This window comes from Myotis daubentonii, chromosome 2 (genome assembly GCF_963259705.1).
Source record: "Myotis daubentonii chromosome 2, mMyoDau2.1, whole genome shotgun sequence".
NCBI classification, from domain to species: Eukaryota; Metazoa; Chordata; class Mammalia; order Chiroptera; family Vespertilionidae; genus Myotis; species Myotis daubentonii.
The window spans coordinates 187,945,912-187,972,087 of NC_081841.1; the positions used below are offsets into that span (position 1 = coordinate 187,945,912).

The window sequence follows — 26,176 nt, forward strand, 5'->3', positions numbered from 1 at the left end:
GCATTGACCTATGAACCAGGTCAAGGTTCAATTCTCGGTGGTTGGGGCACATTCCTGGTTGCTGGCTCCATCCCCAGTGGGGTTGTGCAGGAGGCAGCCAATGAATGACTCTCTCTCATCATTAATGTTTCTATCTCTCCCTCTCCCTTCCTCTCTGAAATCAATAAATATATATGTTTACTTACATATACATTGTTAAAAGATTGTTTGATGTGAAAAGTAGTCACTTTTTAAAATCTCTTAATTGTTTTGGTGCCTTGGGATTCTTGAAGAAGCAAAAAAAGTTAGCATTAACTATTTAAACTATTTTAAAATGTGTTCTTCTCATCATTAGTCTCTTTCCCAGGGAAAGCTGTGTAGCAGTGAGCTCTGCTGTAGGCTGGGTGAGAAATCGGTTTCTGCACTTTCCCAACTTCTGAAAGGTCTTCCTATGTCTGTGACGTGGCGGAAGCCTTTCAGCTCTCTGTGGAGAGTCTGCGTGGACTTCCTGGCACACTTCTGAGCTCTGGGCCCCTCACCCAGCCCTGTGACAATCACCCAACCTGCAGCATTCAAACCGCCTCTCATTGTTTCAACCTTGAAATGCTCAACTCTATTTTAAGAACAATTCCTTTATCCCAGGCTTTTGCACTGTAAATCAGAACTCTACAGAGAGTTCTGGGGGCCAGCGGAGCTCAGCTACCTGCAATGAATCCAATAATGAGTTTTTAGAGAAAGAAAAATAAGAGAGGTCATCATTGTGTAGATTAGTATTATAATTAATTACAAAGTAAACCATGGGTCTAAACACAAAGCTATCATGTGTTGGTAAGTCATTTATTATTAAATGCTCACTACATTAAACAAAAAGATGTTGCTTATTTAGTATTTATATTTACTTCCTGCATATTCAGACTAAAGACTAGCCCCATGTTTGCTGAAATCCCACTTGCACTCACTGGGGACTTAAAAATGAAAAGCCATCTTCAGGAAGTCATAAACTAGAGTACATGGAGGAGAGAATCTGGGTCTGTTGACTGGTCTGCATGGAAGAGCCAATCTGTGGGCTTGGGCTGCAGGTACAGCTCTAATGACACACATCTAATACCACAGGAACATCTGATACTCTACGGCATCCACTCTTCAGGCACCCCCGCCACCTCTATAGTCTTTCTTCCTTCCACCCTACCGAGGGGAACTGACCTTCTTAAGGAATTTATCTAAAGTCACTTTCAGTTCCCTATAAATGGTATGCTAAACATTAGTGTCCTTGGTGAAGCCTTACTTAAATTGTCTTTAAAAAAAAAAAAAAAAGCCACTAAGTTTCCAAAAGCTTAAGGTTTCCATTTATTTTTACCTAATAACTATTTTAGATTCTCAAAGATTTCTCTATTATTTTGTACTCTTTACCGCCCAATCTGCTTGTTTCATCCCTTAGAATGCTTCTATTTTCATTTTACAATAATTCTTTCTTTAAATATGTAATTTACCACTTTTCCTTTCTGTGTGTTTTTGTTGTTGTTGTTACTTATTCTTACTCAGCCACTCTCTGTGTATCAGGTTCACCTACAAATAGGGTTTCAGCCTCTGGCATTTAAGGTTTACAGCAAAGGACAACAAGAGAATTGGACGGCTATGACCACTTTTGTTTTCATTGCTAACGTAGTAAAAATAATACGTTATTGAGCACTAAGTCACTATTCAGTGAATTATTGATCCTGAGCTTTAAAAAAGAGCAGCTAATAGGCTGAGAAAGCAGAGTTTTAACCTGGTCACCCAGAGATGGGAGGGTGCAGCCAATGGACAGCAGTTACGTGTTCCCTAAGGAACTGAAGACTATGGTAACAGATAAGTGAGCAAAATTTTAAACAAAAGAAATTAGGAAAAAAATACTTCATTGCTTTAGTGATGTGAAGAGCCATCTCAGTCACCCAGACTGCACTGACAAAACCCTGGCCCTAGAACGACCCCGGCTTTGTGCTAGGATGGGATTTGCACTGAGTAGGCATGTGCTCCAGGGGGTGCACCATGTGACTTCACAGCCTTATGAGAGGACAATGGCTCAGATATGACTCAAAGGGTACATAATATCTGTTCCTGATGCAATGTATCAAATTGCTAGATAGGTTTTTAAAAAGTAATTGGTTGAGCAACCTCAACTTTTGTCTTATTCTTCTAAATCTGGTTTTGACGTGCCCATGTACAACTGTGGTTTGTAACACCCATCCTTCGAACCTATATGCTCCATCTCACTGACGCCTTCATGAGGAAAAGGTACTATTATACCCTTATTACTGTTGAATCCATAGTACTTAGGTATAATTTCTGGCACAGAGGAAATATAAATGAATGAGTGAATGGATAGATGGATGAATGGATGAAGAGAAATGTCACAGCACAAGAGTTACCCAGCAAAATCTCACCAATGGTCCTTAAAAATGCTTTTGTTAGTAGAGATGCTGAGTATATTCATATATATATATTCATTTATTTCAATGCTATAAAAACTCTAGGATTTTTTTTCTCTTTAGGTATTTATATTTAATGAGTACTATTAGTATAGGATCCCACGTTCAATTAAGGTTTCTTTCCCAAAAATGGATTATCACCAAATATTTGCCACAATAATACTTTTAAAGAAGCAAAACTAGATACAAACCTATTTAGCTTATCCTAATTTCTATAAATAAATAAATAGAATTATACTTACATATAATGTAATAATCTCTGTTCTTCTGAAATTCTAGACCCCAAAGGTTAGGGCTGAATTCTTGAAACTTGATAGTGAATTTTACATCTTGGTCTGGTCTGGCACAGTTGAGGAGAGGGGTATTTTCCTTTTTAATAGTGCATCTTTCTGCTTGGTCTTTATCAACCATATAAACTTTATAATATTCATACTGGCCAATAGTTTTAGAGTCCATTTTGGGGCAAATAATATCCAATTTGTCTCCTATCTGTGGGTATAGTACCAGTCCTTGTCCAGGTAGAAATCTAAAAGCATAAAAATAAAAAAATAAAAATTGAGTTGACAAAAGTTAACAGTATTAATAATTATCACAAAATAGCCAGACGACGCCAATAACTCCAAATTACAATTTTATAAATCCAAACTTTTATTTGCCAAAAGTGTCTTAGTTCAGATCAGCATGGGATGAATGTATTTAGGGATTAAACTTTAGAGAAAAGAAAGAACCGCTCTCCTTACTCGACACCAGCAATTTTCAACCTTTTTCATCTCATGGCACACACAAACTAATTACTAAAATTCTGTGGCACACCAAAAAATATATATATATTGTCGATCTGACCCCCAAAAAGGCATAATTTTGATTCATTCACACCTGATGGCTATTGTTGTGTTGGCTGTTGCCATTTTTTACCTGATAATCCAAGGGGAAAGAGGTCAGTGCCTCTGACTAAATAGTCAGGCACTGCATGTTTTATTTTCATTTTTTTAATTCTTGTGGCACATCAGTGTGCCTCTTTCGACACACTGGTTGAAAATCGCTGCCCTGCGCAACAGGACCAATCAGCCTGCTGACGTTTCTTTACTACCCCCTCGCTCTACTAGCTCAGTACTCCTTTGTGTAACTTTACAATAACTTTTCCTGCTGGTGAGTCAGCCCTCCCCACCTGTTTGTTATTTTTTAACCATTGGCAGCTTTCGTTTATTGGGCATGCCACAGAAAGATGGCATCAGCACCAGGGAACAGTGGGTGCACTAATACTTTGTTGTCTTGTTAGTTTCCATTGGCTGTTGATGTTAATTAACAGACAAGTTTCATCAAGAATGCTTCAAATTACTTATCATAATTAGTCAGTCACTGATCAAACAATGGGTTTTTTATTACAGTGAACAAAAGAAATGTCTTACAAACCCATAAAAGATAACTAGAAATAATTAGTTGTAGTATTGATTCAGCTGCAAGATGAAGAGTCCCTGACTTGCAAGGACAGCAGCTACTGTCCTTGCTCCACCAACCCTTTCTTCCCTTCCCTGGAGATGTATTTGCTCCAATTAATTCTTAGAGGCAAATCTTTAGAACTAAGACAACTGATACAATATCCCCTTAATGCTTACAGCTAAAAGCTTTCCCCCCTCCCCTACCTCTTTCTTGCTAGCCATGCTGATGAAAGATCGTTCTTAATGGGGAGTTTCTCTGAGAAACTGAAACAAGAGCTTCCTAATGAACATCCTTCTACAAGTGCTAACACCAACAACACACTTAGAAATCCCAGCTCTTTCCTCTGTACGCAGCCAAGCCTTCAGGCTCATTAAAATATTAAAGCCCGAGAACAAAGCGTCATGTCTGAATCCCGCCAATCCGACCCTTTATTTAACCAGGGAAGCCCACCAGCCATAACAATTAATGGGTTGTAATTTACTGAGAGAGAAAGCCAGGATGGTGAGGCACCCCCAATGTCAAATCCGTACTGAGGAAACAGGTTATGATTTATGCTAATGAATGGTATTAATTTTCTGAAAATTGCATGAGGGTGGTTATGAAGCATCACAGAACATAACAGAAATTACATTATTGGATTTATATTAAAATCCAATAGTTTTTATGGCAGGAAAATGCATGTTGCCGACAGTGGTTTGTCATTTTCCATGGGAACGCTACTTTACAATCCCAAAGAGAGAGGAGTCCCCCCCTACACACACTTTATTTTTGTTATTAAGCTTTTATAGCCAGGACATATGACATTTATTCATTAACAGAAAGAAAAAGAAAGAAAGAAAGAATGAAAGGAAGGGAGGAAGGGAAAAAGAGCAAAAATAACCTAACATAATATCAGAATGAATATTTTTTATAACAATGACGAATTTCATACAAACATGTGTGCATACTTGAAGAACTCTCTAGAACTTTGGACAAATGAAGATTACCAGTTAGTAAGGGTCTCTCTTTGATCGTCTTGACCATTTTTCCAGTTTCCTGGGGAGATGCTTTAGAAATTCAACTCCAAAGGGCTGAAGGACTCCTGGGTATCCCCCCAACCTCCCGAGCGCCAGTGTGGTCTCTCTAAGCAAGTCCATCCTTGTGAGTAAGAAAACAAAGACTCTAGGTTCTGGTGGGGGGATGGAATCAGAATGTCTGTGGAAGAGCCTTTTTAGTCTGTACTCCTGCCCCTTACAGTGCTTCTGATATGTCCCTGTAGTCAAGAAGTGGGGGCAGGATGCCTGGCAATCACTACCCATGAAATCGTGTGAGCCTTATCTCACTCACCTGCCTGACACATCCCTTTTCTCAGTTTTATTCCTTAACCTTCTTAGGAAACCTTCACTGCAACCAAGAACCAGAGGCCAATTCCTGCCTGGGGTTCCCACCTCACGTCAAATACTTTCTACCCTAAATCTTCTCTTTTAGTAGCTGACACAGAGCGACCACCACATGTAAGTTTGTTAGAAGTATTCATAAATCACAGCCAAGGCCTTCACCAGGATATCTGTATCCTGCCTCCTCTCACAGCCCTGATCTTCACAGCCATCAGTTTTCACCCTGGACCAGTGTCCCCGGGGCTTGCCCGGGCCTCAGACGTCAGCATCCTTAGCAGCCAGATGGACCCATTTTCTTGTCCATCCAGTCAATTCTTTTCAAAATGTGCATCAGCTCCTCCACCCCCGCAAGCTGTATATCATCTCTGCATATCTTAGAACTCTCCCACATCACAACCTATGTCTAAAGTTTGGCTCACTGAGCTCTTCCTTCATTCAAAATGCTCCCAAGATCTTGTTTCCTTCATGAGATACCTTTTCTTCCTGCTTAACCAAGGACTCATCGGAGATGTCCTCCCACCCATGTAAGTAACTCCTCGTGACTCTCTCTTCACTCACCAACTCGGAATTACAGCTTTTGCTGATGCTGATGGGTGAGGCCAAGAAGACGTGACACATGGGCTGATGTGCCAACAAAGATCTCCACATTCTAGACCGTATTTTCAGGAGGCACAAATCCCATGAAAAGCGGTAACAGCCAGTGATGGGGGAGCCATAACCCATAAAGGGAATTTCAATAAGCACATCTAATATGCTCCGGGAAAGTAAATCTCGATAAAACTCACTATTTCTAATGCTTGAAAAGAGGCAGCTCACTTTTCAGGATATATTGTAGCAAAAAGTAAAGCAAGAATGTTACCCTTTCCCCTGAAAAAAGTAATTGTTTCAAGTGTTCCTTAAAAATATTATTGCTTCTTTATGCAAATCCATAGAAAAAGACCCAATAATTGAGTGCTTTAGAGGTTTACTTTGTAAGCATGTATATATATATAAACTGATCAGCATAGCAGTGGCTTTCATTGATGAGGTTATGGTTTCTCCATAGACAAAGGGCGAGGCCGAGTTTGAGCCTGAATCACAGATTTCTTGTACACGTCACCACTATATGCCTTCGAGCCCCTGCAGCCACTTTCTTCCCTCCCAGGAACCCTCACTGTTTCTAAGGCAACAGGGGAACAAACAGGAGTAATGAGAGTATAACAACTAAAGCGCCGTATTTCATGGCAGACTCTCAGCGACAAAAAAAAAGTAGAAGATCCTGATCATCAGGAATTTACAATCTATCTCCCTGAGGGCCAGCGGGTCCCAGGTGTGTCTGATTCAATAGCGAATGCCCAAGGGCTGACATATGGTAAATGCTCAATAAGTAATGTATTCGTTGAAAAAAAAATTATGGAAGAACAAATGGGAGCCAAAATATACACAAATAAAGTTAAGTCAAATTAGGTGCCACAAACTATTTGCAATTACAGGCATGGAAGGAATTCCCGAGTTCAGACCACCTAGAGTTGGGACAAGGGTGTGCTGCGAGCAGAGATGAGATTTCCAGGAGACAGTATCCTAGGCGTGATGTTTCTGGAGAACAAGGAGCCGTGCAGATGGAGTTTCAGAGCTGTTCTCTCTGGAAGGATTTATGGGTATGAGCAGTCTTCTACAATCGCTTTCTATTAAAACTGCCAGGCAATTAAACACCTCCAGAACCACTAATAACAAAAACACTGCTGCTTTTGAGCACTTACCCTGTGCTAAGCACTGATCAAAGCACCTTACATCACATTCTCTTCATGTAATCACGGCACACGTACCCAACACGCAAAACAGGTGAGGATGCACCTGTGCCAAACACCAGGCTCAACAGGAAAAGCCCCCTTTCTCTGCACACTTTTCGGTTCTTAAGGCATTACATTGAAGCATAAATCTGGTTTGTGACATGAATTTTTTTCTTAAATTGAGCTTTTCACAGCCAAGCCATAAAGTTAAAAGAAATCAAGAGAAAATCAGTCTGCACACAAGCTTGCGAGCACCTCCGTCTAGCTCAGCGGTTCTCAACCTGTGGGTCGCGACCCCTTTGGGGGTCGAACGACCCTTTCACCGGGGTCGCCTAAGACCATCTGAAAACTCATAGGTAATTACATATTGTTTTTGTGATTAATCACTATGCTTTAATTATGTTCAATTTGTAACAATGAAAATACATCCTGCACATCAGATATTTACATTACGATTCATAACAGTAGCAACATTACAGTTATGAAGTAGCAACGAAAATAATTTTATGGTTGGGGGTCACCACAACGTGAGGAACTGTATGAAAGGGTCGCGGCATTAGGAAGGTTGAGAACCACTGCTCTAGCTCCATGCCAATCACCTTGGTTGTGCCCAAAGCCCAGGGTGCTTCTGAGGTAAGAGAACCAGAGACCACAGCTCATGAGGGCAGCAATCTGGGATCCCTGCCTTCCCCTAGGAGGCCACGAGCCAAAAGGTGACCAAGAACCAAAAGAAACTTCCCCAAATATTTTGCAAGATTCAATAATACACTTCTGTTGACCTAGGATGTGTCGAAAACAACTATGATGGTGACAACTGGCTCATTTTAAGTGACTAAACTGGCTATCCAGAGTGGATGTCAAATATAGATTTCTTTTTGTGTGATGAAATAATGTTCATCTTGTAACCAGAAGGAGCACGGAAGAAAAGCCCCATATTATAATATGTATCACACAGGTGAGGTTGTTTTTATTAAGCCAAAGGACAAAGAAGATCAATAGTGCTTCATGTCCTACGTAGGAGAGAGAACACTGCCAGGCCAGTTTCTTCTCTGAGCCAGGCTACGTAAGGGCAGAGCAGTCACCTTGCTGCCTTCCTGAGAGGGGGAAGCCGGATTTGCCTCCCCATCAGGACACCTGGGGCTCAGCACTGTTTCCCGGACATTGGTGCTATGGCTTCTCATGGAAGGGCTTCCTTCGGATGCTATGAGAGTGAGGCGGGCTGGGCAGAAATAGGCAACTCCTGTGTTTTTCCCCCAATGAATCATTCCCAAGCAAGACAATAAATGTGATGACTTCAGATCAAACAGAGTACAGAGACAGTATAATGTGGAATAAAATGGACCCCCGAAGTAGGGTTCCACATGTAACCTGCCCGAAATGAAATGATTTGATGTATGTTTTTATCTTCTGATTCCCTATTGAACTTAATCCAAGTTTTTAAAAGTGACTCTGAAAACCAGACTGTAATTCTTCCCTGGGGAATACTTTGAATCAATCTAATAACCTAAATTAGACATTAATATTTAATAATCTAAATTAGATCTCTAATAATCTAAATTACACATTTCAACTTCATGTTCATCTTTGGAGAAATTATTTTTACAATACAGACATTGTTTGACATGGTATTCTTTAAAGTTTAAATCCACTCTAGGAACCCATGCTTGTTTAAAAAGCTAGCACAATGCATTTAAAGCATAAACCAGCCACTTAGGAGTTTAGGGATCGTGACACACAATTTTCTTGGATAGAGCAGAACATCACAAGTTGTGATCTCAAGCCTGGGTTCTTCTATTGACCAGTATTACCTTATCAGGTCTCGCGGGATAAGTCAGATGGAGGCCATGATTGCCCAATTGACTTCTGAACCTGGCTGGATGGAAGGAGAGGATGCCTGGGAAGCCAGGAGCTGAGATGCTTGGGGATAGCTCTGTAGTGGAACCACAATTGCACTTCCCAGCCACCCGTGGGTGCCCCCTTTCCCTTTCTCTTTTCTCTCCTACCCTCTCCTGCCTTGCTCTGACCATAACACATTCACCTCAGGACAACCATCCAAAGACTTCTTCCACTTTTTTTCGAGGTTCACCTAGAAGAACAGCCAAATGACTGAATGGCCCCTTTGATCCTGATACTAAGTCTGTGAAAATAGACATGAAATATGAAAGAGCTGGGTCTTTTTAAAGAAAGCAATAAATATGCCAAACTACCATAAGAGCAAGGGCAAATCAAAATGCTGTAACAAATGCAAAAATATAAAGCTGATGCAGAATAAAAGAGATGAAAATAAAGACATTGACCAGAATGGCCAGGGTCTGTGGCCTAACAAATGACTGGATCAGGCAAAGCCCCTCCAACCAGACATGACAATGGAGTTCCTAATTTTAAAAGTGTCAGCTCAGACCCAGCGCCATCCTGTAACAGGACCAGTGCCAGTCCTGCCAACGTGCACATTGTGGGGACAGGAGATCTACTCGGGACGATCTGTCTCTGGAGCGAACTGCCAAGCAGAACTGGAATCATAACGAAATAATTACTTCTTTCGTGGAGCACTGCTTTTAGTTTTCCTCTCATTTCAAAATTATATCATCACAGTATATGCTTTATACTCTAATGTTTAGCTGTCTGGGGTTTTTTCAAAAGTTTCTGCAATAAACATTACATGATTTTGTGATCAGATTGGAACATTATTTTTGTACAGTTTCAAAGAACAAACTCTATCATTTCTTGAGCAAGCTTTCATAACTCTGGCTTTTAAAATAAGCATTAAAAATATTTAAAGCCTGTAGACTTTTCACTTTTTTGATGCAATTCCTTAGAAAGCTTAACTGAAAAAAGTCATTATAGACCTGGCAGTTGGTTGAAGCGTCATCCTGTGCACTGGAAGGTTGCAGGTTCAATTCCCCACCAGGAAGCAACCAATTGATATATTTCTCTCTCTCTCTCTCTCTCTCTCTCTCTCTCTCTCTCTCTCTCTCTCTCTCTCCCTCCCCCTTCCTCCCTCTCTAAAATCAAATTTTTAAAAAAGTTATTATAGTCTGAATTGGGATCTATTTAACCAATCCATGTTTGAGTCCACAAAAGCTGTTGTAACAGCTACTATGCAATGTTCTAGTTCATTCAAACACACACAAAAACATGTGGGATAGACGGAATTTAAGCTTCATCACTGAACTGCACCCATCCGGGAGTTGGCTAACAGTGTAGGGACGCGGAATGCCAGCTTCAGGAACTTTAGGGACAGGTTTACCTTAGCAGTTGATGTACCAAAAATCACAGTGTATCATAAAGTAGAATTATTCACAAATCAAGGTTCTTTCTTTTTACCACATTTTAGAAAACACGCACTTTTCCCATAAAATGCTTTCGATTTTCATTTTACTTAAATGCCAAAGGGTGCAGGGAGGAAGAGCAGTCAGTTCATAAACTAGGTGAGTCTGAGATTCCGAATGAGGAAAGGCACTCTGCTGCTTTGCTGTAACTAGCTGGTCTTTCCAGTTACCCGCTGACAAAAGATGCACGCTGCTCTAGATAAGCCCAAGCCCTTGACCTATAACTTCACCATGCGCTTGGGCCTTGCAGTCTATAGGGAGATAGAATAGGATTAACACAGAAGCCCAAGATCCCTTTCAGAACTACTCTATGCATTTGGGGAATAGAAACACCGTGGCAGAAGGACACGTTCATGAGTGTGTGAATTTGATGGCACATTTCATAAACAGACAGGATGTTCAGTCTTGTATTACTTTCATTTAATGCTAGATTGCTGCTACTGCTTAATAAGATTTTTTCTAAAAGCCCCAAACAGGAGAGTTTGTTATAAAATAAATAAATGAATAAATAAAAACAGGGCCCCCCAAAAGACCTTAGGCAATATCGGCCATAAGAAATACTTGGGGAAAATTTTTTCCTCTTTTGTGCATAGCACTTTACTGCCCCCTTTTGCACTTTAACATCAGGACAATTTTCTTTACAAACATTCTGAAACCAGAGAGATAGTGCGGTGTAGCTATTGGGTGTCAGGTTTATACGGAATTAGGTTACCAAATCCCACTGTTTGGGATCCCACAAATAATTAGGTTACCAGATCCCACAAATAATTACCTTAAAACTTCCAGCGAGTGTACCACTACCTCCTCCGTGGCTTTAAACCTCCAAGAAACAAGGTAGTAACTGGAGGCTGTAATGGACATTTTCTGCTTTAATACGAATGTGTATGTGTGCTGGAACAATTGTCTGTTTTCACAGGTGCCCCTTCTTTCACACTTTTCTGAAACAAATATTATCTGCAACATGAACCTGATGTATTCAAGGAAAAGAAAAGGGGCATAAAAGCAGGCTATACAATTTGGGCCCGTTAACGTGTTATAAATCCGAGAACTAAGAGGAGGGGTGTGCATTTCAGACTTCACACCAATGACAAGCAAAATCTTTTCAAGAAAGGGAAAGATGAGAAGCACAGGAATTCAAGTGCACTCTGAGCCCATAGGCCCGTAAACCAGTTTAGCAACTCTTCAAGGTGAAGCGCTACAGTACTTGTGCCTCTTCATCTGTGCATGTCCTCGAAAAAAGCATTCAACTAGTCCACAGGAAAGTTTTACTTATAAAATTCTAATCTGCAATACATTCTTGGCCCAGTGACCTCCACTTGCATTTAACAGTCTGTGCGAGCTGATGTGTATACTTTTATTTAAACTTAATCCATTTCCCTCTGTCATTCTGCAATTACCATACAAGTCAAAATAAGATTAAATTTCACAGCCTACAATGCTGCACAATTGAATGAAAACTGACTCCTTCTGATGTTAATCTTGTCTTTTATTTGTGATATAATGCTCAAAACACTGGTGGCTAGAATAAATTTTATTTTCAAATCCTCAAAGGTAATATTCTCACAGCTTAATTTTCTTGCAGGAAAATAACCCAAGTCATTACTTCACTTTTATCCACACCACGATTTTCACTGTCATAAAAACCTGCCATTCACGATAGGACAGCCTATCGCAAGCTGAGGTAAAAAAAGGTACCTTCATCTATGAGTCAAACTTTAAGAGTGTGGTACACAGATATCATTGTTTCCTTTTCACAGTTCACAGAGACCCGTGGCTCTAAAACACCCCCTCCTTCAAAACTTCCCGAAAAAGAAAATCATGCCATGAACGTGGAATGAATGTCAGGTAAAGTCACACTGAGGAACTCGAATGCAATGCCTGGGATGCAACGCTGTGCAGTGGGAAAACGAAGGAGAGAGTGAATCACTAAGGCCAACCTTTGTCATGCCGGCTTGACCACGCTGGCTCCATTATCGAAACAAGTGTTTCACAACCCTGAGAGGGCAAGAGACAGTACAAGCTTCTTTCCCAACTGTAAGCTGTTTGCACCTGCACGGTCTTGTTCCAAACCATGCTTTTAGCCAGAGTCTATAAAGGAAGGTGGAACTCGCATTATTTATAGGTGAGGCCCCAGAAAAAAAAATGCCTTTCATAGAGAAAGAAATTTAAAGGGCATTTCCAGCCGGTTCTCTGTTGGTTTAGACAGAAGCGTGGAGATCTATGTGATCATCTACCCGAGTGGGAAAATCACAGAGATGAAAGGCACGCGTAAATCATTCCAGGGATGGGTTGGCATGTTAAGAACTCAAAGGAATGGAATTAAGGTCTTAGCACATAGCTATATCACAGCCTAGAATTTGGGTGTATCTTTTCTATCAACCCCTCCCATCCCTTTCATTGCCATCATCACTTTTTTATTTTTATTTTAAAGAATCTTGCCTATTTAGAAAAACAGTTCACCCATGTTTTATGGGTGAATGAAACTTTGGTGGGGCAAACGGCTCTGAAAGAAAGAGTGGGCACACCAAAGGCGACCAGTGCCTGCTCTCCAAGCTGAAGTGTGCCTCTAGGACTTAGCCTGTTGCATTTACCCTTGGACCTCTGCCCCCTATCCTCCCAGTGCCTGGTATAGAATGGGAGGCCAATAGGTGTCAGTGTAAATAAAGAATGAATACTTTGATAAGTAAGGTTTAAGAAGAGACAAAATTCTTTTCGTTTTCTCTTGATGTAAGATGAGATTCTTCTTGCCAGCCAAGCATAATAAGGCTAGCAACACAATTTATAAGGCTGTGCATAATCGCTTTATAGCCGCCTCCTGAATACTTCCTTCTTCCCGGCTTCAGAGCAGGGTCAGGGATAGGTGGGAGGTGGGCATATGACAGGAGACATTTTCCTGCACCTTCTATAGCCTGGTGACAGCCCAGAGAGTGGGAAAGAGGGAAGAGAAGCCAGACAGGTCACACAACAGCCAGGTCTGCGCTGCTAATGTGTGAAAAGAATAAAACCAATTGGGTTATTACTGACTTCCCTAAAGATTACCCCAAAATTGTGTATCTTAGAAGCATGTGAACGATGTGCCATTGTAATCCTGTGGACAATATATTTCCTGCTCAGTCACCACAAGCGGCCTGGCATTACCTTGACCAAAAAACAAAACACCCCCAAAGTTAAATCCACTAAGGTATTCAGCTGCTCCTGAACTAAAAGGAAGGCAATCAGACAGGAGGAGATACGAGGATGCCCTGGGGCTCTCTAAAAGAAATAAAGATCTGGTGATTTGGCCCTCCTGCTGGCTGCTGGGTCTATAGGTATAAGCAGATGATAAGTCCCAGGGAAATGCCATCCGGGGAAGCTCAATCCGGAGTCAAGAGAACCCCAGGCCCACCAATACTTGCCTCCCAGCTTCCTGAAACAAACTGCTCCAAACTTGCCGAACATCAAAAGCCAGATGGGCTATACTGAATGAATCCACAGGCAAGACGCCAGAATCCCAGTTTGCTGTAGAAATAGGCCTGGGCTTGATTTGAGTCTTCTCAGCTCTGACAAGCTGGAAGCTGGCACCGCTCCCAAAATCCAAAATAAAATGGCATTTAATTGTGACTAGACTCTAAAAAAGATGTCATACTATCTCCTTAGCTTGACATACACTCCGCGTAGAACCAAATGCAACTCTCCTAAGAAATCTGACTTTTTCTCCCAGCAAACAAACAAGCAGATATTAAAGGAGTGATACCCACTAAGTGCATTAATATTATACACTTTCATAACTAGTCCCCACTGGCCACAACCTTGTTATGTCAAAGACTTAAAGGATCAATTTAGAATCGCATGCCCACCAGAGAGAGACTATATGTCAAGATGGACAAGGAAAGAGTTGTACCCAAAACTTTCCTTTTATGTACCTTGTGCGTACTGCTTTGAGCAAACACATAATTTAGTACACAATTTCTACTTATTCCATGCCACAGTATAAGAAAGAGAGGCAGGGAATTAGGAAGGGTTCTGGAATCGGAGTAATCAGGTTCACGTGCACACTGTAGCACTTATTAGCTATAGGGCTTTGGGCAAGATAATTAACCAATCCGTGTCTCAGTTTCCCCACTGGTACTATGGGAATCATAAAAGTACCACTCAGATGGTTACTATGACAGCTGAGTGCATTGGTCAAGCAATTAGAACAGCAGCGGGCACATAGTAAGCTATATGCAACCTTGTTCAATAAAATATACTATGCCCACCAGGTAAGTAGGTTTCTAAATAAGAAATACCATTTTAATATTAAATGCTACATTGCCCTCCCTACAGGCTGAATGTGTTTTTATTCAACAACCCAATCTCTTACTGTACATGCAGTAAAACACACAAAGTGAATTCTGCCCAGACCCTCCTCCCTCTCTGGTGAAGTTGGGCTATGAATGTCACAACGAAGCATCAGGGGTAGAAAGCACAAAAGAGAGTACCCAATTTTGGTAGTAGAAGGGAAATTAAAAGGTGCTTCATAGAGCAGAAAAGTCTTAAAGAATGTTTAAAAGTCTGGCAGCTATAAAGTCACAATGGAACATCAGAGCCTATAAAAGGTGAAAGTGCCATGTGAAAATTTTTATTAACATTTTACTTTTATTTATTCTGCGTTTGTATGTGAAAGGCAAATGGAACCAGAGCTAGGCACACAGTAGATATTCACTTAATTTTAATTAACAATAGCTGACATATATTGGCTCATTGTGGCAAGCACAAAGCTAAATAAGCTCTTTAAATCCTGACCACAACTTTATTACTCTTTTATTCAGTATATTAGATAATTATTCCCATTTTAGAGACAGGACAACTGAGAGACACATAGGGAATACTGCTTCCAAAGTTTCACAGCTAAAAATGAACTACACTGGGATTGGGCTCAGACAGCCAGATTCCAAAAGCATGTACTCTGATCTAAACTAAAAGAGCACTTACCCGGTTGTCTTTGCTAAATTGAATTGCCTGACCTTTCCATGATCAACACAAGCCTTTTGAAATAGGATACTGCTAATTATCATATTAATAAGGTAGCTGAAAAAGCATTGGGTTCACTATCCCACACACGGTCGATTTGTTTCCTTTGTGGGTTCTGTCTTTGAGTTATGCTCTGATAAAATAATGTAGTTGTTTGCAGATGTACACTTTATAGATACACAGCTCCCATAGCTGAAATGTTATTACTTCGAGTTGCTTATTGCAGACATCTACTGTGTATTTTGCTTTCAGATGCCGGCTTTCTCTCTAGACTCAGTTTCCCTTTCCCGGGGCTGCTTTTCTGGACACCTCTCCGGAATGAACACCATTGCCTTTCTCTGTGTCCCCAATGCACACAGTCCCAGGCACCACAGCACAAAATGCCTTTGCTCCCTCCAGGGTTCCCTCCACTCCCCTTAGGATGTAAATCTTTTGAGGGTAGAGATTGTTCTTTGTATTCTCAGAGTGTAGTAATAGACCTCACAGTTCATAAATACTTGTTGAATAAATCAAGGAATTACCCACCGTCAATGATCTAGAGTCTAGATCATTTGGTCTGGCCCTGCTAAGGCCTTAGGGGTGAGTTAATGAAATGTTTGAGCAAATATAGCAGGCTAATTTTCAAGTTGATAATTTTGTATGGCCCTCGAATGACGTTATAAATACCCAAATGGCCCCTTGCTAGAAAAAAGGCTCCCCACCCCTGCTCTAGATGATCCCTTATGGTCTCCAAAGAGGCAAGAATGGGGGCACACAGCAGTGAGGCAGGGCCACAGATTTCTTCAGAGATCCTAAAACAGCCTTTCAGAGGACGATGACCTAATGTTGAATAGTTTTCCAAAAAGTTTGCTCAAAGGCAAAGGTTCTCAAGGTGTGGTCTCAGACCAGCATCAGCATCAACTGAGAGCTGGTTAGAAATGTAAGTTTCAAGTCCCATCCAGACCTCAGGAATCCAGAACTCGGCGCGGGGGGGGGGTGCAGCAGTCCTGTTTTAACAAGCCCTCCAGGTGATTCTGAAGCCTTAATGTTCTAGACTAGAGCCCTTGGTCTAAAGACAGAGCTCCAGTAGCAGGTGATATATTAATACAAAGTAGGCAGCCATAAACATACATTTGGATTGTGTCTGTTCATTCAACCAATACTTACTGGATGTCAATGCTAGCCCATAGATAAGGATGAAATTAAACCATTCTTGTCCCTGCCTTGTAGGGATGGGGAGGGTGGCGATAAAGGGGATTAAGACTTGCATGTGAATCATGACAGTGCAGTGTATACCGATCTTCCTATGCCCTGGGTATTTAACTAAATTGCTGTGGGATTACAGAGAAAACATGTAAAGAAATGATGTTTGATCTGCTACATCATAGAGAGGACACTCATCCAGGGGAAACTGTGAACTTTATGGACAGTTTATTATAATAAAGATCCATTTTCCCACAGACAAAGGGGGGTTGGGGAATATTTGTTTTTATCCAAGATGTTCCCCAAATATAGTTCTGGTAGTTAACTGAAAACTGACATATTCTAATCTCTTCTGCAGGTTGATAAACATTCTGAGCTGGCCTTGAACATAATTGGCCCAGCCTCGCTCACTATTATGGCAGTTCGTACTCAGGGCAAATGTTTTCAGGCCAGATTCAGAAGCATTTCATCCGGTGGTGAAACCACGCCGGGCCTCAGGTTCCCAGGCTGGAACACGAGAGGCTGACGAGAAGCTGGAGGAGACATTTCAGACACCCTGGCCCTGTAGGTCCGAGAGTCTGAGCTGCGTAGAGCTTGGTATCCTGCAGGGAGTGCAGGCTGCGGAGCTACAGTGGAATAGGCAGAAGGCAGGCAGTTGCACCCCCCTCACCCCAATGTACACCCCTACCGTACAAGCAGAAGCCCAGGACTGTCTATAGTCACGGGTTTTCGTCCATCACAAACACACACTGACACTCCGGTTTCAAAAAAGGTGGGTAGCACTCGTACCTATTCTGGGGTGATAGAGGAGTAATCCGTCCATAAAAATAACAGAGTAATGCCTCAGGTGCTATAGGGGCTGAACTGGCAAGTATTGGATGAATGACACAAGGCCTGTAGTCAAAAGAGGATGCAACCATACTTAAATGGAGAATATGAACTGAACTGCTTAATAGTTTCATACAGAAAGCATGGAGTATCTCCAGCGCCTGCAAAGTTTTCAGAGCAAGGCAGGGCACCAGTGTTCCACTCCCAGCGTTCAGGATGTCTGCCCACTACTGGGTACAGTCAGCGCGTTTATCCACCCATGCTTTAGAGAAAGAAAATAGCGAACTATTAATACTTCACTACTGCCAAGTTTCTCTCTGTTTTCTTTAGAGAGTTACTAAGGGCAGAAACAACTTGTTTTTCTTTAATGGAGCATTCTCCTACTATGTTATTTATTTGAAAACAGCAAGCATGCACTCACCTGTCACAAAATGCTGTGGACTAGAATTACATGTTTGAATTTATACGTGAAAAGGAAAACAAAGCGCCACTGCTGATTTGCTGTGGGAGCAACAGAAACAGGTTTACCTGACATTCAGTGGGCACGGAAAACATTTCATAATTGATCACCTATTCTTTTCACTGGTGAGCCAGATTCGACCGTCCTTACGTGTAACACTTCTGAAATATGTTCAGAGCAGGTAGGACAAACCTAGCCTTCGGATGATGGTTCCTTACTAAACAAGTGGCAGGGCTTTTTCCTGCATCATTTCTCTAATCACTTTAACCCTGGTCCTCATAGAAAGCTGGGGGCCAGGGCAATTCAGCTTCTTCTTTTGTCATCTGCCTGCCATAAATATGCACCAGTCTGCAACTGAAAAGCTGAAGGAGGCCGCAAGCTTGCTGGACATTTATCATGCTCTGTTCCCTGTTAACAAGCAAATACTTTAGCTGAATGGGCCATTAGCAATCATTGTCAAATGTAGAATGCAAGGTGCTTGGATGTGACCAGCTTGTAAATTAGGGGGTGTCCCTTCTGTGTGATGAATCCAGACAAGCGCAATGGATCTTTGGATATGGATTACTGAATTAAGTTAGAGAGGAAGGTAAAGCAGTAGGCCTTGACTTTGGCAGGTCTATGTGCAATCATTTAAAAAAATGGTTTTACTAGTAATCTATGACAGGCACATAATAATGAACAGAAAAACAGGCAACAAATGCAATAAATCTACAGCCCAAGACAGATGGTCAAGTCAGCTGTCTGAGAATTAGGAATAAAATCAATGAAATGGGTCTGAAATAGAATATTTGGGATTAATGAAGATCTTCACAGATCTTCTACTCACAGAATGTGTTAGCCTAGAAAGGCCCCACATAGCTGTAAGGAAAACAGCGCCAAAGCCCCTTGAGCCAGCCACTCCATCAGGAAAGGCACTGGGGGCGTTTGTAGCGTTCAGTATTGTCAATGTCTTAAGAGTTCAGACTCCCCTAAGGAACTGCTGAAACTTTTCTTCAACGCCAAAGAGGAGGCAATAAAGCAAATATTTCCTTTCTGGCTTGACCCAATTGCAGATGTCACTCTGCATGTAACCCAATCACGGCTTCAATGGCTTATTTTGTTTAATGACCAAAATGGAAAGTGTGGAAGGCAAACACAAAAGTACAGCTTATTTACAAGGTTGCTCGGTACAGGGGGCAATTAAGATGCAACAGCATGACGATTTTGTTATTGTATTTAACGTTAAAGCTGGGCAGCGCTAACATGTTTACAAGCCTTTTATTTACATGAAGGGTGCCTATCCCATTGGACTCAAAGGGTAAAACTCGCATTTATGAGTAAAATATCATCTAGAGAGAGCCCATCGGATTACTACTGACTGGAATGAAAACTAAATATATATATATATCAATATATATTATACATATTATATTATATATTATATATATTATATATATTATATATATATATTATATATATCAATAAAAGGGGGAATTTAGTTTTCATTCCAGTCAGTAGTAATATATAATTTATTTATTTTTTTTCTAGGGTGGGAAGGACAAAACCCAGAGAAGAGCTCTCTGGCTAAGGGAGAGGGACAATACATAATGTTTACCTTTTCTTCTCCCGCTCTGCGCTTGATGGCTCAGGGTCTGGGAGAAGGCTGAAATCAAAAGGTCTCTGTTTTCTTTTGCGATAACTCCAGCCCTACCTCTCCCCTCTGGTCTCTGTTCCCTGCCAGCATGTCCCTGCCTGAAGCCCAAATAGATTAAGGCAGGGACCGCCAAGTGCAGTTAATCCTACAGAATGGCTGCCGCTGTTAGGCCAGGAGTTAAAAAGGAAAATCTTGCAGGCCTTCACAACTGCAGTGATCTGAAGTTTTAATCAGCCCCAATCTCAATCTCTCAAAAAGGCAGTCAATGAAATCTACCTTCGCCATATTATCTGCCACCAATGAGCAAGAACTGAGCAGCTTTTCTTTCCTGCTTTCACCATCCCGGGCCACAAGTAGGGCTTTCATACTTTCTAATCCGAGTTTCCAAGTCTGTGTGGTTCTCACATAATAGGCAACAGCCTGGAGCAAGGGCCTCCGTTTCTACACCCTTTTCAGAGACGTGTCATTTCCAACATCAAGCTAATCTATATGTTGCCATGGCTTCACCCTTTATCTGCCTTTACATCTTATGAACTGCATGGATTTACCACATTATTTTTATCTGAAAGACAGAAAATGGTGGTTTTATTGCCATACAATCAGATTACTGCTGCTAGTTTCTCTATGCCTTTTTACCATACTTCAATCAAAAGGGATCAGTTTCTTTATACTCTGCCCTTGATTTACATTACATCTGTAAAGACCTAGTCTGGGTTGTAATCCCCTTATTAACTATGGCCAGGGTTGATTTGCCTAAAAATAAAAGCAAATTGTGTCAGACCCTTTCACTTTGTTTTTGATTCGGAACTACAAAATGGATTACTAAAGAAATCTTCAGAGTTCACACGGCTAGTATAGTACTGAATTTAAAATGAGAATTAAACAAGTTAAACAGGGGAGCCATGTCAACGGTTTACATTTTCCATCATGGGAGAAGGGCTGAATTGCTGATGTCTTTGTATTATTTGGCTTTAGAGAGACAATGAAGCCACAGGAGTTTTTCCAAGCTGTTCGGAACACTGTCCCATTCGCTATCCTTCCTTCTTTGCATTTCTTATATTCCTCTCCCAGCCCCATTCTAATTCCTCCCCTTAAAAAAAAAAAAAAAAAAAAAGGTGGGGGGGGGGGCTCTTCCCTGAAAGACCCAATTCCTAACTAGAAGCTTATAGTTCTATGGGTTCTGCATATTTTAATCAAAATATTTTAAACAGTCGAACACTCCTATTTAAGGCTCTACTCCTCCACACAAAGGGTGAGCTCATAAGCAAATCTATGTAGATGTATGATAAGTGACCTGAAAAACAGGCTCTTTATGTCAGCAGCAAATGAAGGCAGCGATTAGGCAGGCAGGAGTACCATTTTCATCATTATTTCTTAAAGAAGAGCGCTTCTTTTTTTGTCCAATTTGCAATGGGAGAGTTTAAGAATAAAGTTTTCATAAAGTGCTAAAGGAATATCCCTCTTTAAGACTTTTTTTTTCTCTTTTGGTGAGGGCCTAGTCTTTCCCTCCCCCGCCACTCCCATTCCTATGACGCACCACTGCAGTCAGGTTGGGGTCTCAAATCTTTTCCTCTTAAGAGAACACGCTGGGAAATGCTGCTCTAAGGTAGATGTTCAGAATCAGCCTCCTGGGAGCTACCTGGTGCATTTCAGCGGAAGGCAAGGTACAAAGATTTAGCTGCTCCATTTGAAGGAAATTATGGTGGTGAGCCACCAACTAAAGGATTTATCTCAGTAGATTTACAGAGAAGAGGCTTTATGGTAATTAATTGAAAATACACCTATTATTATTATTCGTCAGCTGACTCCATGTGGAGAAGCCATACCAATCTGTAGTATTTTTTATTTGTTTTTTTATTTTTTAGCTGGCCTGGAAAAGATGCCTAATTCACCTGTCCTCATCTTCCAGCCTCGGAGTCAGAAACATTTAGGGATGTTGAAGTCATTTGCATTTCTTTGCATCAGTTGGGCAAGTATCAACAGCTATGCTTTGTGGAAGATTTAGAACCAAGTGCTTAACAAATCATCTTAACCCTCAGCTCCCATTTCTGAGGCTGGAGCTATAATTGCTGAGGTTAGAAAGTGCAGTCCCTAGACACCCGATTCCCAAATAAATTCTCTGCTCGTCTGAAAGAAGGCTGCCCAGCATGTTGTGAGCTATCGCGTTAGCTGTCTGTGTGCTCTCTCTGGCTCAGTTGTCCGGTGGAACGACGACAGTCCATTACCTACAGTTTATCATCCTGACAAAACGTGAGGAATGTGGATGTGAAAGCACTAACAATTCCACCCCTGGCGCTTTGTGCTTTTTTCTCTCTATATTAAAACCGACAAGATTAACCCAAACGCAAACTGTGGAGCATAGTTCAAGGGGCTATTCAATCAGTGCTGAATGTGCATTTGTTTATCTACAAAAATAAGAATTTCAGGCACAATGGAAGGCAGGCTGGCTTATATATGGTATTGAATGGGCTGTTTAAACAGCACTATCCATTGTAGTTTATTTTATCAATCTCTGACAGGTCCGTATTTATTCGGAGCCTGACTGTGATGGAGCCCATGTATTATAGGTTATCTGGATATTATCCGGCCATTCTTTTCTATCAAGTCAATCAATATCAGGAATTTAGTATTATGTAAGGAAAAATGACATGGGAAAAGCAAAATGCTTTGTCAACTAACTAGTATGTGGTGCATAGGAAATAGCACCCCTAGACATAAGAAATTAATGCTCAACTGAAATTTTCAACGAAGTCTGTGTAATTCATTCTAGAATACCATACCAATACAGACTTGCTTCCTCTCAAGTGAAATCAATATTTTTTTTAAGAGATAACTATTTTATTTTGGCAAGAACATCATGTTTGGGAAAAACTGTCCTACTGAAATGTTAACTAGAAATGAATGAAAAAGCCAGATTTTGCTATTCTCTCCCAAGGTTAACACACACACACACACACACACACACACACACACACACACTGCTTAAACAACCTAAATGTCTAAAACTAAACCAACTTTACTAGAGCACATGGATGCAATGCTAATAATCAAACAGGGCTAGTGTTTCAGGATATAGAACTTCTTTCAATTACTGCATACACTTTCAGGGACGGGAGCAGCAGACAGTGTGATTCAAGTAGTTATGGAGACAGTGAATTTACAAAGGATTTTCTGGACTCTGTATCCAAACAGCTGCTGCATGCTCCCTATGTCCACCACCTGCTAAAGAAGCTGACCCCCGGATGAAACAAATCTAATTACTGATGGTTGCTTCATTACAAATGAGTGGTTCCCCAGTTCACATGAACTGATGTGAAACTTCAATGCATTTGATTGCCTTCTTGCCACATCACACTGACCCACCAACTTTTCTCTGGAAATAAATATGCAACTTCCCCAAATAAAATGAACCCGTGACATGAGGGGTTTTTATTCACTCCTCCAGGAAGAAATCTTTCTGACCTTTCACGCTGGCATTGAGCTACATACTTTGTTAAGTAGACCTTTTCCAGGGGCAAATTACCCAGTCCTCCCAGGCAAGCCATTATCATGAGAACTATGAAAGAAATTCTACTCTTGAGGACTGGAGCAATCAAGCCAACAGCAACATCAGCAGTGCAAGGAGGCGCGCTTCTTTCTCTAAAATGCAGGCCTCCAGTAGGTCTCTAAATCTGTGACCACAGCTAGGAAAAAACAGACTAATGCTAATAATCACCAGGACGGTGAGTAAATAGCAGTCACCCCCACACACATTAGGAAAAGAAATATTAATGCCTACCTTACATTGAAATAATTATTGCTCTACATTTTTTTTCCAAGTAGGTATTTCTAATGCTCCTCCCAGATACACACAAACTAGTAGCTAATAATGCAAAGATATATATATATATATATATATATATATATATATATATATATATATATATATATGGAGAGAGAGAGAGAGAGAGAGAGAGAGAGAGAGCGCGAGCTGAACGCTGGAGGGGTTAATGGGGATTTCTTTAAACTAGATTTAAGTACAAATATTAAATCCCGATGAGGATGGCGGGGGATCAACCCCCAAAGATTGTACATCAGTGAAAGTGCACAGCGGAGCGGCGCAGGCAGCCCGGGGAAGAGGTAAGGTCTGGCGCCGAGCATTGCGCATGGAAGAGTGACCTCTGTAGGCACAAAGCGAGCACTGGCTGGCCTCATCCGGGCTCCCCGCCCGCCCGGCCGGAGGACACCCGCTGCTGTGAGCAGGTCTGAGCCCGGCGCTTTCTGGCACCACCTGGTGCCTCACCCTTCCGTATCAGCGTAAAGATGTTACTGCCGCTGATTTCTCTGCAAATACGGTATCTTACATTAAGGAACAACAACAAAAAGACGCCCATATAAGATGAGGCTACGTGGAAGGGGGTTGCATTAAGTAACTTTTAAATGTGAGCAGTGTTGTGAAGTGCCAGCGAGCATCGTGCATGAATTTGTTTGATCTGATTCAGTGCTGTGACGTTCCTCGCCCTTGTCTTTGGGAATTTCTGGGTTAGCCTGTTGGTGAATTTGAAATTGACCACTTTCAAAGGAGTGGATATAATTCTTTAATTAAGATGTGATTTCTAAATCAATCCCCCATCCCTTTACTCCTAAATCCATGGCCAACTTGCTCAACTTCAATCAGGCCATTGATTTTGCTTCTGATCTCAAACGCTTACTCCAGGAACCAGCCAATGCCTCCATCGTTTTCCCAAGGCTGAAATTCCATGGTTCTGTAAAATATGTTTGGCTAAGATTCAGAATGCATCCCGAGAATGAGGTAATATGCAATACTGAGTGCACAGACGAGTAGTTGCGAGATATTTAGCGATGGATCGCCTTTTCTAAATTCTAAACGTACTCTGGTAGCTCACACTGAAAGTTAATCTCCACGAGGCCTGGCTTTCTCCTGGCTGCACCGTTTGATACCAGCAAGTCGGGTCTAAGGACCCCATTCCAGCCCAGGCTCCCCAGGCGTGAAGGCTTCCGCTAGGTCGGCTGGGCAGGGCCTTAAGCTTTTGGAGCGAGCGTCCTGAAAATCTAGCCGGCTATCGGACCGCACTGAGTCCGTGGCCACTGGTTTAGAACAGAAGAGAGAGGCCGGCGTGCAGGGATCTCCAGGAAAACCCTAAGGCCCCTCCATGGGACGGGGAGCAGTGAGCTCGCCCCTGGAGTTCTCCCGCGGAGCTGGCGAGCTCTCCCTGCGCTCTCGGGCAGGCGGCGCGCCTCCGAGGCGCTCAGGCTCCGGGGCGCTACCGGCGGCCCGGGGACCACAGGCTCCCTTCTCCGGGGTGCGCCCCACTGCCAGGGGCCCGCCCGCGGGCCCGCACCATGCTCGGGCGCTCGTCGGGGGCGCGGCATCCCCGCCTCTCTCCAGAGCTCGCCAGCCCCTGTGCGCCTGCCAGCCCTGTCTGTGGCCCTGTTCTCCAACCTCGAAAAGAAGGGGTCCAATTGCCATCGGACACCTTTGCGGACGTGGCACAGAGCCGCCAGAAGCTTTGTAACCCCCCGGGGCTCCAGGGGGAAGGAAGGCGGGGAGGGAGCATCTGAGCGCTGGCGCTCCGACTGGAAAGCCGAGAGAGGAGACTCTACCCAGTGTGATGTGGCATGGATGGGAGAAGGGAATCTGGGGGCTAAGGGGGGAGAGGGGGAGACCGAGGTTCCAGATATAGGTTCTGAGGCTCCGCGGCCCGACCTTTCTCTCATACGGACCGCGCGGCGCGGCAGACCCGGGGTGGCGAGGGTGATCGCGGACGCCACTTACTTGGAGTTCGAGGAATTCCAATAGATGGGCTCTAAAACTATCGATCTGGAAATCGCACTTCTGCATAAAACCATCAAAACTCCCCAGCAGTACTTCCACACGGAGTCCCTCCTCGCGGCCATGGCCAAGCCGCTCCCAGCTCCGCGCACTCGGGACCGCGGAGATGTGGGGTGCGGGCCGGAAGCCCTAATTCTCCAGGCAGAAAAGGGGAGACGGCAGGCAGATCTGGGGCGCGCTGAGCAGCTCCAGCGGTCACCGACGCCAGGAGCGCTCCCCTCGGGGCCCTCACGGCGAGAGGCTGGAGCGCACACGCGGGGCGCGGCGGCGCGGCGGGCTCGGGGCTCCGGGTCGCCGCGCCGGACCCAGCTCGAACCGCCGGCTCCCGTGCGACTCCAGGGTGTCGGGCGCGGGACGGCAGGGAGGGCGCGCGGCCGGGACACAAAGGCGGAGAAACGACGGGGCGCGGGTGGCGGGCGCTGCGTCCCGAGCGGGGCTGCCTCGCACTATAGATCCAGGAGGACGGGCAGTGGCCCGAGCGCGCGGGCGCCGCGACGACGCGATTCCATGTCCCGGAGCGCGGAGCGGCGAGGAATGTCTCCAGAGAGCGGGGGCCTCCCCACTCCTCGCGGCTCGCAGCCTGCAGAGCAGGCAGGGGGGGCTCGGTCCCAGCCGCGGGCGCCGGACGCGCGCGGGCCTTTGTGTGCGGGGAGGGCGCTGGGACGCGCGCTCTGCGCGCAGCTCCTAGATCCGGACGGCGCCGCTGCCCCTGCCGAGGAGAGTCAGCGCGGCCGGCGCGCTGTCAGAGCGCTATAAACGCGGGGCCCCGCCCCGCACAGCGCAGCCCATTGGTCCTCCGCACGCCGCGACTGTTGGTTGGGCTGCTGGCCCGTCGGTCATCCGCCCCCGTCCGACATTGGGCCCCGCCAGGCGGGGCGCCGGCTGAC

General features: G+C 43.2%; 1 protein-coding gene across 1 annotated transcript in view; it reads right to left on the reverse strand.

Moving 5' to 3' along the window:
- The window catches only part of EFNB2 (ephrin B2), a 43,818-nt gene extending 18,086 nt beyond the window's left edge, over positions 1-25,732 (reverse strand). Inside the window, exons 1-2 of the mRNA XM_059685087.1 lie at positions 25,233-25,732; positions 2,690-2,973 (exon numbers count right to left, since the gene is read on the reverse strand). Of these exons, the coding sequence (XP_059541070.1) occupies positions 2,690-2,973; positions 25,233-25,354 (406 nt within the window). The 5' untranslated portion in view covers positions 25,355-25,732. The remainder of the gene's footprint in view (positions 1-2,689; positions 2,974-25,232) is intronic.
- Positions 25,733-26,176: the final 444 nt, after the last annotated feature.